The 15,972-nt window shown below is 41.6% G+C and overlaps 1 protein-coding gene across 2 annotated transcripts in view; it reads right to left on the bottom strand.

Annotated features, from left to right (window-relative positions):
- LOC123505403 (nuclear receptor-binding protein homolog) overlaps nucleotides 1-14,480 on the bottom strand; it is an 80,838-nt gene extending 66,358 nt beyond the window's left edge. For both annotated transcript variants that reach the window (XM_045256634.1, XM_045256635.1), the window contains exon 1: nucleotides 14,244-14,480. In XM_045256634.1, the coding sequence (XP_045112569.1) occupies nucleotides 14,244-14,375 (132 nt within the window). In that variant the 5' untranslated portion in view covers nucleotides 14,376-14,480. The remainder of the gene's footprint in view (nucleotides 1-14,243) is intronic.
- Nucleotides 14,481-15,972: the final 1,492 nt, after the last annotated feature.

Raw genomic sequence — 15,972 nt, 5'->3', positions numbered from 1 at the left:
ATACGAAGCAAATATCAACAGTTTAAAGAATATTACTAAGACTTTCCACTCTAGATATATAAAAAAATAAATAAATAAATAATAAATAAAACAGCGCTTGGATATCCATCGCAGACAGCCTGATGGAGGTGGTTTCCAATGATAGGCAGAGATAGGCAGCAAATACCTCAGCTCACAACTATCTATGTTATCAAGAATATCATCAAAAAATGACACTGTGGACATAAAAATAATAAGAAAAAAAAAACAGGAATTTGATACGAATTACAAACGTTGGACATTTTTTTTCTTTTTTGCTGGTTTTTTTTTTTTCATGACAGACTAAGTAAGGTTGAGATACGGAGTGAATGACAACCCCTTCAGTTCCATGACGCGTTTCCATATTCACTCTGGTTATTATTTGATGATTTTATGCAGCTTCAGTAATTCATGAAGGGGATCAAAATAGTGAAGACTGTGGCTATTAATCTTCTGACCTCCACAGACCCTTCCTAATGTCAATAAAATGGTCTAATCGTACACAATCTTAAGGTGAAAGTATGCCCCAGTACTAAAAGGGTTAAGTTAAAATCAAAACTATCACGCATTTCGCACTGGCTGTCAATAAATATTAATATATACATAAATGAATGAACAAATGGAAGAACTTCGCATGAATAACTTGACAGAAAGACAATGATGATTTCTGATAAAATGAAATACTAAACACACGAAATGAATAGTACTAACAGTACAAACAGTGAATTACACACACACACACACACACACACACACACACACACACACACACACACACCGGTAGCTCAGTGGTCAGAGCGCTGGCTTCACAAGCCAGAGAACCGGGGTTCGATTCCCAGGCCGGGTGGAGATATTTGGGTGTGTCTCCTTTCACGTGTAGCCCCTGTTCACCTAGCAGTGAGTAGGTACAGGATGTAAATCGAAGAGTTGTGACCTTGTTTTCTCGGTGTGTGGTGTGTGCCTGGTCTCAGACCTATCCGAAGATCGGAAATAATGAGCTCTGAGCTCGTTCCGTAGGGTAACGTCTGGCTGTCTCGTCAGAGACTGCAGCAGATCAAACAGTGAAACACACACAATCGAGAGGCCCGGGTTCGAGTCCCGGCGCGGCGAGGCAAATGGGCAAGCCTCTTAATGTGTGGCCCCTGTTCACCTAGCAGTAAATAGGTACGGGATGTAACTCGAGGGGTTGTGGCCTCGCTTTCCCGGTGTGTGGAGTGTGTTGTGGTCTCAGTCCTACCCGAAGATCGGTCTATGAGCTCTGAGCTCGCTCCGTAATGGGGAAGACTGGCTGGGTGATCAGCAGACGACCGGTGAATTACACACACACAACACACCGCGTAGTGTAGTGGTTAGCACGCTCGACTCACAACCAAAAAGGCCCGGGTTCGAGTCCCGGGCGCGGCGAGGCAAATGGGCAAGCCTCTTAATGTGTAGCTCCTGTTCATCTAGCAGCAAATAGGTACGGGATGTAACTCGAGGGGTTGTGGCCTCGCTTTCCCGGTGTGTGGAGTGTGTTGTGGTCTCAGTCCTACCCGAAGATCGGTCTATGAGCTCTGAGCTCGCTCCGTAATGGGGAATGCTGACTGGGTGACTAGCAGACGACCGTGGTGAATTACACACACACAAAGACGTAAGGAAACCCAACAACTCAAATGAATCAACAGGAACTAATAAATACCTTGGTTTGTTACATTTTCCCATGACGAATACAGGACAGACACAAGAGGCGAGGAAGGCGAGAATGGCAAGCAGGGAGCGGATCTTAACACCATTGCTGTCACGATTAACAGGAATTTCACGCGCTAGACAGTTGAAAAAAAGGGAGAAGAGGAAAGAAATAAAGTGGTGGAGGGGGGGGTAGCAAACGATCTGACATGAATCCCTGAGATGTGTTAGCAGTTTTCCGAGTTAAAGTGAGTCTGGGAACATGACGAGAGAGAGAGAGAGAGAGAGAGAGAGAGAGAGAGAGAGAGAGAGAGAGAGAGAGAGAGAGAGAGAGAGAGAGAGAGAGATTAGTCACTGAGGTAATTTTGGGTGACAGTGGATTGCATATTTTAAACTCCTGCCATAAGTAAATAAATAAATAAAATAAATAAATAAACAAAAACAGGATAAAACAAAGAAACAAGGATCCGATGTTAATTACTGGCAGACAGGTGGTGGTGGTGGTGGTGGTGGTAATTTCCGATGACAGCACGAGCGAGGTGAGGGAAATTAACTCAATATATCAACTCACTGCAGTCAAGATTATCACGAAATTCGCTCCAGAAAACACACACACACACACAAACACACACAGTATACAAAGGAACTGGCGGGTTAAGTGAGTGAAGTTTAAAAATACAACGCAAATAGCTATCTCCACTTACTATCAGACTTACAAATTTCAACCTGCAAACATGAGAAAGAAAGAAAAGAGAGGGTCGAAAAAAATATATAAACGTATAAAAAATCACGAAATCTTGGTTAAACTGCCTTGGCAATCTTCGTTTAACTTTAGTAGAATCTTTTTTTTTTGTTGTTGTTGTTGTTGAATTATCTCTAAAATTACGGAATTCTTGTTAAGTTACCCGTAGAATCAAGAAAGCTGTGTTAAACTACTCCTAAAATCACGAAATATTTAGCTAAACTGCCCCTAAAATCACTGAATCTTTGTTAACCTCTTCAGTACCATAATGTGTTTCAATATTCATTCTGCTTTCTATTTGGTGATTTTATACAGCTTCAGAAACTTAAATGAGGGATTAAAATAGCGAAGACTGTAGCCATTAATCTTGTAACCTCCATAGACCCTTCCTAATGGCAACAAAATCGTCTCATCATACGCTAAACTCAAGGTAAAAATGTGTCTCGGTACTGATGGAGTTAATCTACTGTAGAACCACGAAATCTTTGCTATACTACCACTGCAGTCATGGAATCTTTATTAACACTACTACAGAATCACTGAATCTGTTACACTGCCCCTAGAATCACGAAACCTTTCTCAATAGTATACCCTCGGAATCATGGAAATCCTTTGGAAACCCCAATAACAACCAGTGGCGCTAGTGAAGGCAATCGAGATACGACGCTAAAACGTTTGAGAACACGGCCCAGCTGGATTACTCTGGGAAAGTGGCGCCGCCGACCCTACCGCCTCAACAGTCTCTGCCTTGGGGCGGCCAGCACTGCATAGCAAGCACGGCAACCAGCAGCAGGAGGCAGACTCATTACGTGGTGCTGTTTCTTTCTTCTCCCCACTATGTGTCTCGACTCGTGGTCTGAATACTGTATCGCATCAAGGGCAGCCACCATAGCGTGTTTTTAGGCTGGATGAGCTCAAGTTGGGTTGGTTTATTAAGTTAGGTTAGGTCACGTAAGGTTAGGTTAGTTTAGATTAAATAAGGTGATGATATGTTAGGTTACGTTGCGTTTGATGAAGATTAGATAGAATAGGTTATTTTAGACAGGTAGGTAAGGTCACTGTACAATAGTTAGATTAGGTTAGAATGGATAACAAACTTAGCCAAACCTTTCCAATCCTTAAAAAAAGAGAAAGTATGTTAGGTCAGCCTTGATAAGATAGCCAAACTTAAACTGACCCAACTAACCCTAAAAATACCTTGAGTGGCTGATATTCATGTGACTCAGAACACCTCCAGAACATGTCACCGCTGTGGAGCAGGGGACGCCCACACCCACCATTAAAACAAATACACCTGAGCCTCGTGCTGTCTATCACCTCACATCCCACAATAAAGAAAAATAAATAAATAAATAAATAAATAAAATAAATAAAAAATTAATTACAAATAATACTAAAATAAAATACAAAAAAATAAGTAGATAAATACACAAACAAGTCAAATAAACGAATGGACAACGTACCAAGAAACATTACAGCACGATGTATGTGGATCAAGTTTCCGGTACTGAAAGACGCCATGGAAAGCACTGTAACGACACTAGTACTGCGCATGCGTCGCCTTTGTCTTGCCTGTCTCCTGAAATACCCAACAGGACAGCCGCAGAGAGTACTGAATAAATGAACGCCCTTTACGTAGATCCTGTGAACGCCCTATAAATCCTGTTTCCGCCAGTGAATAATAGAGAGCAGAGGCGCAGGTCATCACAGCAATAACCCGAAGTCCGGCCAGTGACGTCACGCTCGCGATTCAGAACACTATCATTCAAACTTCTATAAAAATGTGCTATGGAAGAATGTCAGCTGTGTGATGTTGCTAGTATTCTTATTTTCTATTCACATTTTAATTAGATCTTTTATTTATTTTTTTTTTTTTGAGGGGTTGTCTATGAACGTATACCTGCAGGAGAAATAAATCTAATGCTGTTTTCTCTCTTTGTGTGTGTGTGGGGCTCCTGTGATAAAGAGGCTGCATGCACCTGTCATTACTTGCGTGTGGGGGGTCGGGGGAGAGGCCACGATGCAGGTCATCCACGCTCCACACGCCCACCTACTGCCGCCCCGCCCACGCATCCCACCACACTGTCCATACCTCGTTAAAGGAAAGTGGGCAACATCAGAATAAACTACACACCCATTTTTTTTCTCTGGGTTGGTAAGCTTAGAGTGGGTCAGGTTATGTTGCACGAGGTGACCTGCAGCTACCATGCCATACCCTGACCTGACCTGACTTGACCTGACCTATAGCCTAACTTACCCTACCCCATAAATGTACTGATGCTGATGTATGTAATGAAATATGTATGTATGTATGTATGTAAGCAAATTAGCAAACAAATAGACAGAAATATAAATAAATAAAAAGGTCAATTACTACACAAATACATAAAACAAAAACATAATGCCTAACACACCCACATTACCTTTTCAGAGGTGTGTGTGTGTGTGTGTGTGTGTGTGTGTGTGTGTGTGTGTGTGCGTAGGCGGGAGGCTTACAGACACGCCCACCTCAGACACAGCACACTGAACCACGCTGCCATACCCACCAGAGACCCGCAAGGCAGCAGGAACCAAAACCTACCCGCCAACTCCTCTCTCTCCCACCCTAACCCGCCTCTCACTCCCGCCATACGCCAACACCTAGGTTTTTCCAGCGTCAAACCACCCGAGTCTGCTAATCCCCGAAGGTTCCCCACAGACAATTCACCCACAAACACAGGCTCGTTCCATTGATATGTGCCCGGCCGCTGATCCAAAATGCCGTGAGTTTTCTGCCAAGGGTCGGTCCACTCCGCCTCTGCTGCCTCGCTACATAGGGGCGGGACTGGGCGGCTGGAGTGAGGTCTGTATTGATTTGGGGTGGAGAAGCGGCGGCCCAAGTGCACGTGTACTGAATGTCTGTTCATGCCCGCCCGCCCGCCCGTCAGCACCACCTCTTTAAATGCAACCCCCCATACACACACACACACACACACACACACACACAGAGAGAGAGAGAGAGAGAGAGAGAGAGAGAGAGAGAGAGAGAGAGAGAGAGAGAGAGAGAGAGAGAGAGAGCAAAACAAAAACAAAGTAAAGGGATGTAGTCCAGTTATAGTCTGTCACAAATCTGAGAAGGTGCACGAGTGTGGAGAGAGAGAGAGAGAGAGAGAGAGAGAGAGAGAGAGAGAGAGAGAGAGAGAGAGAGAGAGAGAGAGAGAGAGAGAGAGAGAGAGAGAGATTCCTCGTCACCATATTCGCATCTACCACGTCACCTGTACTATTTACTAACACCTACAGATGGTAAGCACGCACGCACGCACGCACGCACGCACACACACACACACACACACACACACACACACACACACACAGTAGCGCAGCAAACCAGTATTTCCCCATTCCTGCTCGACTTAGAACTCCAACAAGTTACAATGATAGGAGAGGCAGCCTTAGGGGAGGGACGTGGGGGGACAGACAGCTCCCGGCAGGTGTGCATGGACTTTACTCGCTAAACAATAGTACTCCTTGAAATTCTTACTAAAGAAAATGGAAACACCGCTTTCTCTGAACATAGGCCTAACACCCCCTAACTCTGTACGCCTATGGGGAATGGAGCTTCTTAAAACAGGCGTACTAAGTCCAGCCCTCGCCAAGGAGCACGCGGCAGTATGACGCAATCGTGGGACAAACGTTGCACCAGGAGCTTCCCGCCCCCGCCTTACCAGGGGCCGCACCCTCAGCTGTCGCGGTTTCTCCACCCCCCCACCCGTGGGGAGAGGGGCTGCCGGGGTCACGTTTCTCCCCACGGTCGGCCTCCTTCCACCGCCGCGTTCCCAATAACCCCTCGCCACGTAGGGAGAGCCAGACCTATCCCTCTCACCACGCCTAGACACACTCCCGCCACGCTGTAATCCACCCCGCGCCCTCCCATTTCTGTCTCGAGAACAACAGCCACTTTGGGGCACTCACCGCGACACACGCGCACTACACACACGTCTTGCTGGTGAATAATGATGGAAGATATAATGCGAGCAGAAAGCCTTTGCTTTAGGCTACGGCCACCTCGAATTTTGAGGCAGCCAGAGAACACACGTTCACACAACATACGTAGTGTTCCGGGAGGGATAAAGCGAAAAGCAGTAAATAAACTAATACACACGAACGAGCATAGCTAACCAGTGACGTCAATGTACTGTACATACTACATACACTGTAATCACACATCGATGTACACTGTGACTGTAGCGATAAATGTTTAGTTCCAGCAGGAGAGTGCAGTGAGCCATCAATGTTGTGCAGACCTGGAATACTTTACAAAGGTCAAGGCCAAGAGTCTCTCCAATGTAGTCAGTGATGAGCACTGCCAGCTTTGTCTCAGCAGTACACACCAAGAAGTGCACCCTCCCTCACGTTGCAGCGGCAGGGAGCGACACACGTTACCAGCTAGCACACCAACGACCGCAGACCATGGCAATATTCTCATAGGGTCAAGCGGTTTTTCCATTCAATAACTAAAAACAAAATGCTGAATGCATCACGTGAGCCTTTCATCAACTAATCACTACCGACTACACAGAGCGACCAGTCCTCCTCAGAGGAACAGAGGTTCATAACAATGTGACGTCTCCAGCCTCATAATACATCGCATTATTTGATCTATAGCACACTGCTAAATTTTCATAAAGCTATAGAGCCAGCTTGCTACTATGATCTATTCCTAACAATCATATAACACCTGGACACAGCTGCATATGTTGTAATAATCAACTTTGCACAAATGTTACACCACAAAGTTCCATATGTATGTACCTTTAATCAAAATTATATAAAGCTCAGTGTCAACACGACATATGATCAACATAATAATGGTGGGTGCCATGCATCAGTAACCATAATCACTCACTGCCCACCAACTACACATGAATGAGATGATGAGGGCCAATGTCCACACCAACAATCATGGCATGATGACAACAATGATAATTATAATTGATGGTGACCATAGTCAACCACACACACACACACACACACACACACACAAACTGATTCAATGGAGTTCAAAGCAATAAATGAATTGCAATCAATGGATGCATAACCCACTAACAAGATCTAATGGAAAGACATGAGTGGTATGAATAGCAAAACGTTACAACACACACAAAATGAAACAAATGTGAAGAGACCAAGCTTCCTAAATGGAAACACTGACACCTGATGGATTGTTGACTAACATATGTCAGATAAAGAATATTGATAGTTAAAACAAATATTATGGAATTAAGTTTAACATAAATCTATTTATGTACGTATATGTAGATTTATGCAAACCTACCGATTGTAACTAAGCCAAAGTAGCTAGGTAACTCCTACTTAACCAAGCCAATGCAATACGGTAACTCCAATGTAAATAAACACAAAACAGTGCTGTCGCTCAGCAACATCATTGCAAGAAACATCTGACAAGCATCTACTGTAACATTTTAACCTTTTTCTTTAAAAAAAGTACCCAACAGCAATAGGTATATAATTTATACAATAACAATTCATTATAAATGTGGGTTGCTGACTGCCACTCATTCATTATCTTGCTCATTCATAATTATCTGTCTTGTTTGCAGCAGATCACTAGAGCACTTCCCCCACACACACCAAGATAAGATGAAGTCAACAACACACTCTTAGATAGTTGTTGTTTTTTTTTTTTTTTTTTTTGCTTCGCATGCATTTTTAAGCATTCAATTGATCTGTAATGTATCATCAAATTTATCTCAAGTACAATTCTGACGCATGTTAAAAATATTCAACCACATTTTTTCCAGAAACTTGGTGAAGATGAGAGGCAAGAATGAGCCGAGTGCAGCAGCAGAAAGGAAAAGCATCCAATTCAATTAGCAGACCTTTAATAAAGCCAATCTGGGAAGGTTAAGCTGGTCAGCACAAGGCACTATGTGCAAATTTCACCTGACCTCTGACCTACACAACAATTACTATTTGTGCTATAAGCTGAGCTAAAGGAAATAACTATTTGGTGTTGTGGCACAAAATTGAGTAACTGATGCACAAAGGTTGTCCCAACACTACACCTAGACTTGGAAGATTTTTTTTTCTCTATCTCCAAATACACAATAAGAATTTCACAAAACAGCAGGTCTAGATCTTTGCACTGGCTTTATGAATAGTGTGGCAATGATAAGACAGAGACTGGTAGACCTGCATAGTAACACGGTAATTAGGCAAAGGGCAGTGACAAGCTCCTCCTTTGCATACTGATTAGCAAGGGCTGTGGCAAAGCTCCTCCCTGATTAGCTGCATGCCACTCGCCTCAAGGGAGAATGCTCCTTTGTAATGCAAATATTCTCGATGGGCATTACATCGTGACCAGAGAGATGAACAGCACCATTTCCATTTTTCTCATCTTATCTTTCAACCAAGAGAATGAACACTGATATTCTATAATTTTTTGTATTGCCATGGGCAGTATTGTGTTACTTTATAGATCCCTTAATCTCTCACCCAAATGGCATCTACATGTGAAAAAATTGTGCATATCAAATGGAGACAAAAAATGTGCATGCTTTTGTTAAAATCACAAGTCATATCTATCGTCAATAGACTATGTTATGCCTTTCGTTTGAATAAATTAGCAAGACATATTTCCAGAAAAAATTTGTACCTTTCTTGTCACAACATTGTGAGAGACAGTAACAGCAAGGCAACACTGTACTCATTGGTGTGAGTTCACTGACATGTTGATCATCAGCATCTGAGTCCAGTGCAGCACAAAGGCACCACCAAGTCCTCCCACTCACCTCCACTGTCTGCCCATCAATTTAAAATACCCCATCATGTAAAATGTCTTACCTCGTCTCTCCATGTAATTATTTTTTTACCATTAATAATGCCATTTCCAGTTCATCAAAAGTTTGTTCAAAGAATAACACATCTAGCTCATGTCCAATTTTCTTCCTTTCTTCATAATCAAAATGTCTTCATCATTCTACACCCCAATCCATGATGTCCTCCTACCTCCCTATTATCAAAGCCTTCTATTCTTTCCTTTTTGGCCTCCAAACATTTAGCTGTAAGGCTAAAGTGTGCATCAACAAATAAACAGTGGCAAAATATTCCTCTACCTTCAATATACAAACTAAAGGTCAGTCTTGTGAATGTCTAACTAGTCTTGCTGACTGTCACACCACCACACACTCATATTTCTATCCCCACCAACTGTATGTCAAACCATCAGCATTTTACTTGCCATGACACATTAAACTGAAAACGTTCTATGATCACCGATCGTGTTCTCAATGGTGACTGCATTTTATGGAGGTTGATGCAGGTGAGAGCAGAGTTCAGTGCTGGCATTCCCTGTACCCATAGTTTTTATCTGCTAAGAGGAAGTGTTTTAGAGAGAAGCTATTGTTTTATTCATAGATCTCATTTGGAATACTATAATGCTATTTCCACTTGTCATTATTAACTACACGTTTCAAATGAACTACTATACATAATCCTTGCTTTCCTTAAATACTTCACAATTCAGTTTATTTCTTAACCCATACAGTGTTTAGTCTATACATAGACTACCTCTTTGGGAATGTATATATATATATATATATATATATATATATATATATATATATATATATATATATATATATATATATATATATATATATATATATACACAAGTTAGTGTTTGCATCTGCAAAGAGACAGCCATTTACATAGAAGCTGTTGTTTCATTTATAGATTTCTTTTTGGATGTAATGCCCACTTAAAGAATTACTATAAACTGAATACTTCTATAAGAACTGAGATAAATTTCAGGATTTGTTATTTTTTCCCCACTTTATGGGAAAAACATATTAAAAAATGCGACAGGGTGAGACCCCAACCTCTGACAAAGCACAATGCTGTATGAGTTGACTGGACTTTCCAAACACTAAAACTACTGTTTATCTTCTGTAGCATTCTCCAAGTCCAAAACTTGTTGTCTCCCAATATGAACAACTTTTAATTTTCAAACACTTGTACGTATCAGGTATGGAAAGGATCACTGTATTAAAACCTGCCAGACCCAGCCCATCCTGGCTTATGAAAAGAAGGCAAATGATTGAGAAAATATTAATATACAGTATATCAATAAATAAGATAGAATAAATAAGGAAATAAATTAATTCTTATTTTCTATATTTAATGTTAATTGTTTACTGTGAAATTAAGGAAAATAGTGAAACAGGTAATAAACCTGTGTGTATGTAAACCATATTGCAAAGAAATGACACTCTGAGGCCCATACAAATCTTTAATTTGGAATTAAATATACACAAATACACAAGCAAGAAACGTTTCCATAACTGTGTTAACACAATGCATTACAATTTTCATAGAAGAATAATTTTTCAGTGTTACTAAACAATGAACACATCACACCATCTTTCATTGTAAGTGTAAAGTGTTCTCTCTCTCTCTCTCTCTCTCTCTCTCTAGCTGATGCCACAGTTCATGGCTTCAAGGATATGTACACAAGCGTTCCCTGAGATCACTTAGAGGGAGGGCTGCCACTGCTGTATCACTTGCAAGGCTGCATGTCTGTCTGGTTCAAACAGACACATCCAATGCATCTCCCCCTCTCTCTCTCTCTCTCTCATTATAAATCTTATCTCTCTTTGCCTCTCCATCCACCATTCTTACTCTTCCCTTTCCTCTATACCACAATAATCATTCACTCACTGTCCTCAGTTTCTCATATTTTCTTCCTTTACATATTACTAAATATATTACAGTGAATTATTCCCAACCTCTAATGCCACAAGTCCGATAAATTATCTTTTACGTGTTGTTTTTGGTTTGCTTTATTTTTAAAATATATCATTAGATATATTCAACAAACTAAGCCTGAGTTCTAGTAGCTTTTAACTCATGAATCCTGACATGGTTCAACTTGGCAGATTTCCACCCAAAGTTCCAGTCTGAGTCCTCCACCAAGACACTGTTATAAAGCATGAGGATGGTATACTGTGAGAATGTTTTAAGTTCCAAGGCATAAAGACATCTGTTGTGTTTCTCCTGAACTACTACTATTACAACTCCTCCACAGATTCCATCAAGTGATGCCATAGTAATTTTTCACAGCTGATGGAGTCCCCTGCCACATTACTAAATATGTAAAGCAATGGCTTCACGATTGTCAGGGGAATATTTGATGACTTGTCTGACTGGCAACTCTCTGGGTGTGGCTTGTGATGCAGTGGGTCTTACAATACACGGGTGATACATGTCATCACTAATCAAGTTAGGAAGAAAATACAACATATGAGATAAGCATGAGCCTTATTTTCTTCAAAGCTTTGCAGATTTTTATTTTGTGTTTCACATCAATTGCCAGCTCCCATCTTCCTTTAACTTGGCTGTAACATATTTACCAGTTCCTCACAAATTACATATAGTGCTGAAAGGTATGACAGGTATGACACTGCATGCACAATCAAAGATCTTGATGCCAAGCATAAACTTTGACAGAACATAGGACGCTTACACTGCCCAGATGATGACACTGTATCTACGTAATGTGACTATCCTGGTGATACAGATATGGTGCAAGTTCAGCACTGATGTAGAAAACAAACACCAAGTTAAAAATAGTACAATAATTTTTTTTTACATGAACGCAACTGCAAGTGTAAATTCAGGCAGAACGCAAATACTTTTTATTCATAAGCAGTCACTTTACAAGACAACATTTCAATGTATTAGTTAATTGAATGAGTTATGTACAATATTAAATGAGGTATAATCAATTCATAGAATCTTGCTCGATGGTAGCAGCTCATATTTTAAGTATCCTGTGTTCATTTTAAAACAATTGGTCTGAATGTTGTTTGTCATTTTTTTACAATATCAATATTGTTCTCAGTTCTGCTTTGAATTGATGATATATTCATTCAATTAAATCAATAATCTTACACTAATGTGCAACAAGGGACTATGTCTACTGGCCTCTCCCTCTCAGGACACGTGTGACCAGCAAGGCTGGTACGGCACAAGACTTCCAGGTTCCATGGTTCACAGGCAGGTAACCGAGATAGCCAGTCAGTGATGAGGCTTATAAGCAAATTGATGTGGACCAGAGGAGTGGAAGCAGTGGCAGCAGCACCAGTAGCAGCAACACTAAGTTTGGTGCCTGTGGGTTCTGTGGCAATAACTACCATGTGATGCCCTAGCAAACAGACTTCAGACGAAGGTGGACCAAATTTGGTATGTGGACAGATGGTGGCCTATATGGGGTGCTGCGGAGACCATGGGAAGCACTGGCCTGGACGAATACTGTGAAGAATACAGCCTGGTACCTGGTGGAGGCTCTGTGAGGTATCTGCTGTGCACCTGAGAGGCAACCTGAGGTGTCTTGTTGTTGTGAGGATTGCTGCTGTTGGGAAGTGCAGCTGATAGAGACTCCTAAGTGTTCAGTTGTGGCTCCTGCATCATGTTTGTATATGTATCTTGTGCAACACACTGGGGTTTACCTCATGGATATTTGCAAACTGGGTTCTTGTTTTACACAGCTGTGCTGTCACAGTGAGGCTAGTGATGCCTACATTCAAGTGGTTCTGTGCTCTGCCTGTGTGTTGATGTTTGAATGACGAGCTGGCGAGTGTGCGTGAATGGTGTGTGCTACACACCATTCTTCTGTTACTTTTATTCCTATAAGAAAGAGTGTCATATAAAAACCATTTCTTGACTACCATGAGTAAGGAAGGTAAGCCAGGTAAGCTATATAATTTTTTTTATACATATCCACACTGCCCTTGTATAATTTTGAAATAACCTCTACCAGCCTATACAAGTGTGTTAAGAAAGATAGCCAAGCAGGTGAGGGTTATCTCACAAGTCATAAACAAAATGGAAAAACATTTTGAAATTTTATGATTAACATGTAATTTTGAGATGAAACTACATACAAAGTTTCCTTCAAAACTCCACAGTTTTATGGCATTGCCAGACAGACCAGCACTTGGGCTGTTTGCACACATGGAAATGATATCTGTGGAGCATGATCGGTACCGCATGATGCCAGCTCTCCTCATCACCACCACCACCACCATCACCGCCACCCCGTGTTACTTGGCCTATCTTCACATTTCGCGAAATCAATACTTGGCAACCTTACTAAACGTGACCAGTGACTGGCCTCAACACATCCCTGACCATTACATCCTCCCAGACCATACACACACTGTCCCAGGCTGCCCCACATACCACCCCCTCGCAGGACCACGGGGACACGGCTGTGGAACGCCCGTAACCACGCCCACTGCCGCCCTACACAAGACACTTCCCGAGACACGAGACATCGCCACACATAATCCTTGATGGAATGTATATCAAAAAAGGTGTCTGGCGCCGGGAATAAGGGAGGGAGTAGGAGGGAAAGACACGACATCATACAGTATTGGATCACCTGCCGTCCCCATCCCAATACCTGCCAAAGGTCACCTGATCTTCAATCCTTATATTTTGTACGGTCTGATAGAATGCCAATCGCAGTTTGAATGTGTCTGGTGCGTGTGGTGGGGTGCAATGACTAGGGGCGTGAAGGAGGCACGGAAAGGTCCAGGGAGGAGGATGGTTGGCCGCCCTGGGATGCGTCATGCCTAAGGGGGGAGAGGGGACTAGGGGGATAGACACACAGACACACGGACACATTACCAGCACTCCCACCTAACTCATGTACAGTACAGCCCTCCCACGTCTACGACAACACGCCCAGTACGACCAGAACCCCCAACAGCCTGCAGCAACACACACAACACCCAGAACACCCCCAGCACCTTACCTCCTGCCGCCGCTTGGACCATCTTCCACAAGGACTCTCCTCTAATATTTCACTTTCATCCTCACTGTCCTCGCCACTTTCTCGAGGCGATTTAGCTTCGGTCTCATTGCCGCCATTCTTACTCCCCGTCATAATGAACTGGGGGCTTCTTTTCAAGTTTTATGTGGGGAACGGATAATAACCCGCGGCGCACTCAACACGTACTATACATCCTCCCTTGGTCTCGGTCAATCAAACACTGAGGTGGTGGATTGCTGTCTGCCGTCCACTGCTGTCTGGGGTTGCCATTTCTCGCTAGATGTTCTGCTTTTATTCCTTCCTCTTATAAGAAAGCAACCTTTATAATCAATTTTTCAACATATTAGAGATATTGTGTACATATGTGTGACTATGATTTAGTGTCATATACACTGAAGATTGGATATTTTTGCTACTTCGGGAATAATTTCAAACTAATTGAGAACTTGCCTTCAGCTTCTTTATTTCCTATATTATTTACCCAGACTGTTGTGGCTGCTATATGGTAAATAATAAAGTGTGTTCGCGTCGTTAGCAATGTATGTATGAGTATACTATTATCATACTTGAAATATAAAATCAGTTTACTTTTACCTAAGAGACATTTACCATGAATTGTGACAACATACGTAATACACTGCGTAGCTCAAATATTACTAAGCTCTTATATCAAGAATGCACATTCAACAATGTGTGTGCGCTGCGTAATCTATCTACTTTATCAAATGGGGTTCTGCATTATCAAAAGTATCTGCTATATTGATGCGCTATATTCTCTCAACACAACATTCATGATATGGATAACTTAAATAACACGTAAATGGATAAGTAAATGCAAGAGGTTGTGGATCCAAAAACGATTTTAGAACTTCATAGGCGAATGTGTGTGTGTGTGTTACCTACTCTTGCCTTCTCTCTCTCTCGTTAGAAATATAAGCAGAGATAACGAGCAGCTCAGCGAATCGAGTTGTGTTGCAGTGGTTTACCTCCGTCTCTTGACCTTGGAGCACGTGGCAATAGATCGTGACAGGTCAGTGTGACGTAACATTCATACTACCATAGATATTCAGTTATCGATAAATTAGAAGCTGGGTATGGTCAGTAATTCACATTTGAATCAAAGAACCTGAAGAATTTACTGTGTGTGTGTGTGTTCCTTTTATATAGTTTACTTACTGTGCATTCATTTACCTAGTATGTGTCACTGTTCATGTAATTGTTTGTTTCTTATCAATATATTGAGTAATTACTCATTATATTTATTGGTTTTATTTGTTATTTTGTGCTAATTTTTTAAAAGGAAAAATATCATATAAGGAATTCGATCCCATATATCAATGAAAAAATAAAAGATAAATAAAAAAGAAATGGAGCTCTTAAACGGGCCGTTTTGCAAGGATGTGTACAGTACCTTATACGTTGTATACAACTATATTTGATTGATTCTTCTAATACATGAATTCCCAATCTTTCTTCCATCATTAACCACGTAGGCTTGATGTATTCACTTATCCCCTTGCTTCCACACACACACACAAACTTATCAGTTATCTATTCCCTGCTGTCATTTTTTTATTTTTTTAGTTAAGAGATAAATTTACCCTGGTTGAGAATCTGTAAATCTTATACAACACCTCTGTCATCCCTTCTCAATAACTACTCTTCACATGCACATTTACTTCACTCTACTACTTACTTCCCTTCCTCACTT

This window comes from Portunus trituberculatus, chromosome 18 (assembly GCF_017591435.1).
Source record: "Portunus trituberculatus isolate SZX2019 chromosome 18, ASM1759143v1, whole genome shotgun sequence".
NCBI classification, from domain to species: Eukaryota; Metazoa; Arthropoda; class Malacostraca; order Decapoda; family Portunidae; genus Portunus; species Portunus trituberculatus.
This window is presented reverse-complemented; position numbering and strand designations above follow the sequence as displayed.